Source organism: Chrysochloris asiatica, unplaced genomic scaffold (assembly GCF_000296735.1).
Source record: "Chrysochloris asiatica unplaced genomic scaffold, ChrAsi1.0 scaffold00224, whole genome shotgun sequence".
Taxonomy (NCBI): domain Eukaryota; kingdom Metazoa; phylum Chordata; class Mammalia; order Afrosoricida; family Chrysochloridae; genus Chrysochloris; species Chrysochloris asiatica.
The window spans coordinates 1,408,363-1,409,877 of NW_006408742.1; the positions used below are offsets into that span (position 1 = coordinate 1,408,363).

Consider the following 1,515-nt stretch of genomic DNA (forward strand, 5'->3'; position numbering starts at 1 on the left):
CTTACTACATGTCCACTCGATACGCCATCTTGTTTGTTCTCTCCCTCTAAGGTTTTTAATTGCTGATTGTTTAAAAAAGAGATTGTTATGTCATCCTTTGAAGATGCCTGCTGGTGGGCTTGACCCTCCAGCCATCTGATTATTATCCAAGCAGTTCTACATACTTTTGAGTCTCCTCCCCACCTGGAAATAGGAATAAGGAATAACTGTAGCTAGAGTTTATTGAGGACCAACTCAGTACCAAGTGCTGTGTTGACATTCACACAGATCTTACTACTCAGTCCCCACAGTACCTTGTTACATAGCAGGTGGTATCCATATTTACAGGTGAGCAAAGGGCTCAGGGAGATTTAATAACATTTTCTCAGACATAACTAGAAAGTGGCAGCGTCAGGTCTATGCACCTTCACTATGCTGAATTTACTCCCAAAATTTACGAAGAGAGAAGGGAGACTTTTAAAATGTTTCTTCGTTCTGATTTACCTGATTGGAAGTTCTGACTATGGACAGAACAGTTAATACTCTTCTGCTTACTCTTAATATATCTGGATATTATTGATGATTTTGCTGTAAGTGCCACCTTATTTCTGTTTACGTAATAACAGTGATTCAAGGCTTGTTGTGTGACCTTGAGTCAGTTCTGATTCCTAATGATCTGGCAGTTAAGGTAAAATTGGTTTACTTTGGGGTGATTGGTATTATATTTAGTAATGTAATTTTTTTTTTTATGTGTTTTAGTGCCTGTAATTCATCAAGTAGCCTAAATTGGAACTCTTCGCATTTTGACAATGAAACCGAACCTGATGCATATAATATAGAAAATTATGAAAATACCACACTGTTTTTTATCTCCAGTTTTCAGTACCTCATAGTTGCTATTGCCTTTTCCAAAGGAAAACCCTTCAGGCAGCCTTGCTACAAGAATTGTAAGTCTATAGCATTGATTTGATTTTCACTGCCCCTCATTTAAAAAGTAATGTTGAAGAATACAAATTATAAATGTTGCTACAGAATAGAATAAATCTTTGCAAATGCAATGAGTTTAATGACTTTTAAGTGTTAACTGTAATAGTTTATTCTCATGGTATTTCCATCTTAGTTTTAATGTTAGTCAGCAGTGCTTGTCACATTCTGTTCCTCTGGCTCCAACTTTGATTTCTAGCACCATTTTCAAGGACGTAGGAATTGAAAGCAGAAACAGAGGTTGTCAAGTATCTTCCCTCTCACTCAGCGGACTCGGTGGCTTATAGTTTAATTTGTGTGATTTTCTTGACTGTTATTGCTAGTATTCACCTGGAAATTTTCATTTCTCTCACCTTTAAATGCCACTGCAGAAGGGGCAGTAGAAAAGAAGGGAAGGAAGAAAGTATATATGCATAGTTTTTGTACAGTTAAGGATTTAAAAAACAAAAATTGATTTACAAAAAAGCTGTAGTACACTTTTACAGTAGGACCAGCCATACTCTGATGGTAGCTAGCACCGGAATTTTAAAATTGTGAATAATTTTGATGTGT

The 1,515-nt window shown here is 36.2% G+C and overlaps 1 protein-coding gene across 1 annotated transcript in view; it reads left to right on the forward strand.

Annotated features, from left to right (window-relative positions):
- ATP13A3 (ATPase type 13A3) overlaps positions 1-1,515 on the forward strand; it is an 80,726-nt gene that overhangs the window by 65,356 nt on the left and 13,855 nt on the right. Inside the window, exon 28 of the mRNA XM_006873130.1 lies at positions 739-926. Within this exon, the coding sequence (XP_006873192.1) occupies positions 739-926 (188 nt within the window). The remainder of the gene's footprint in view (positions 1-738; positions 927-1,515) is intronic.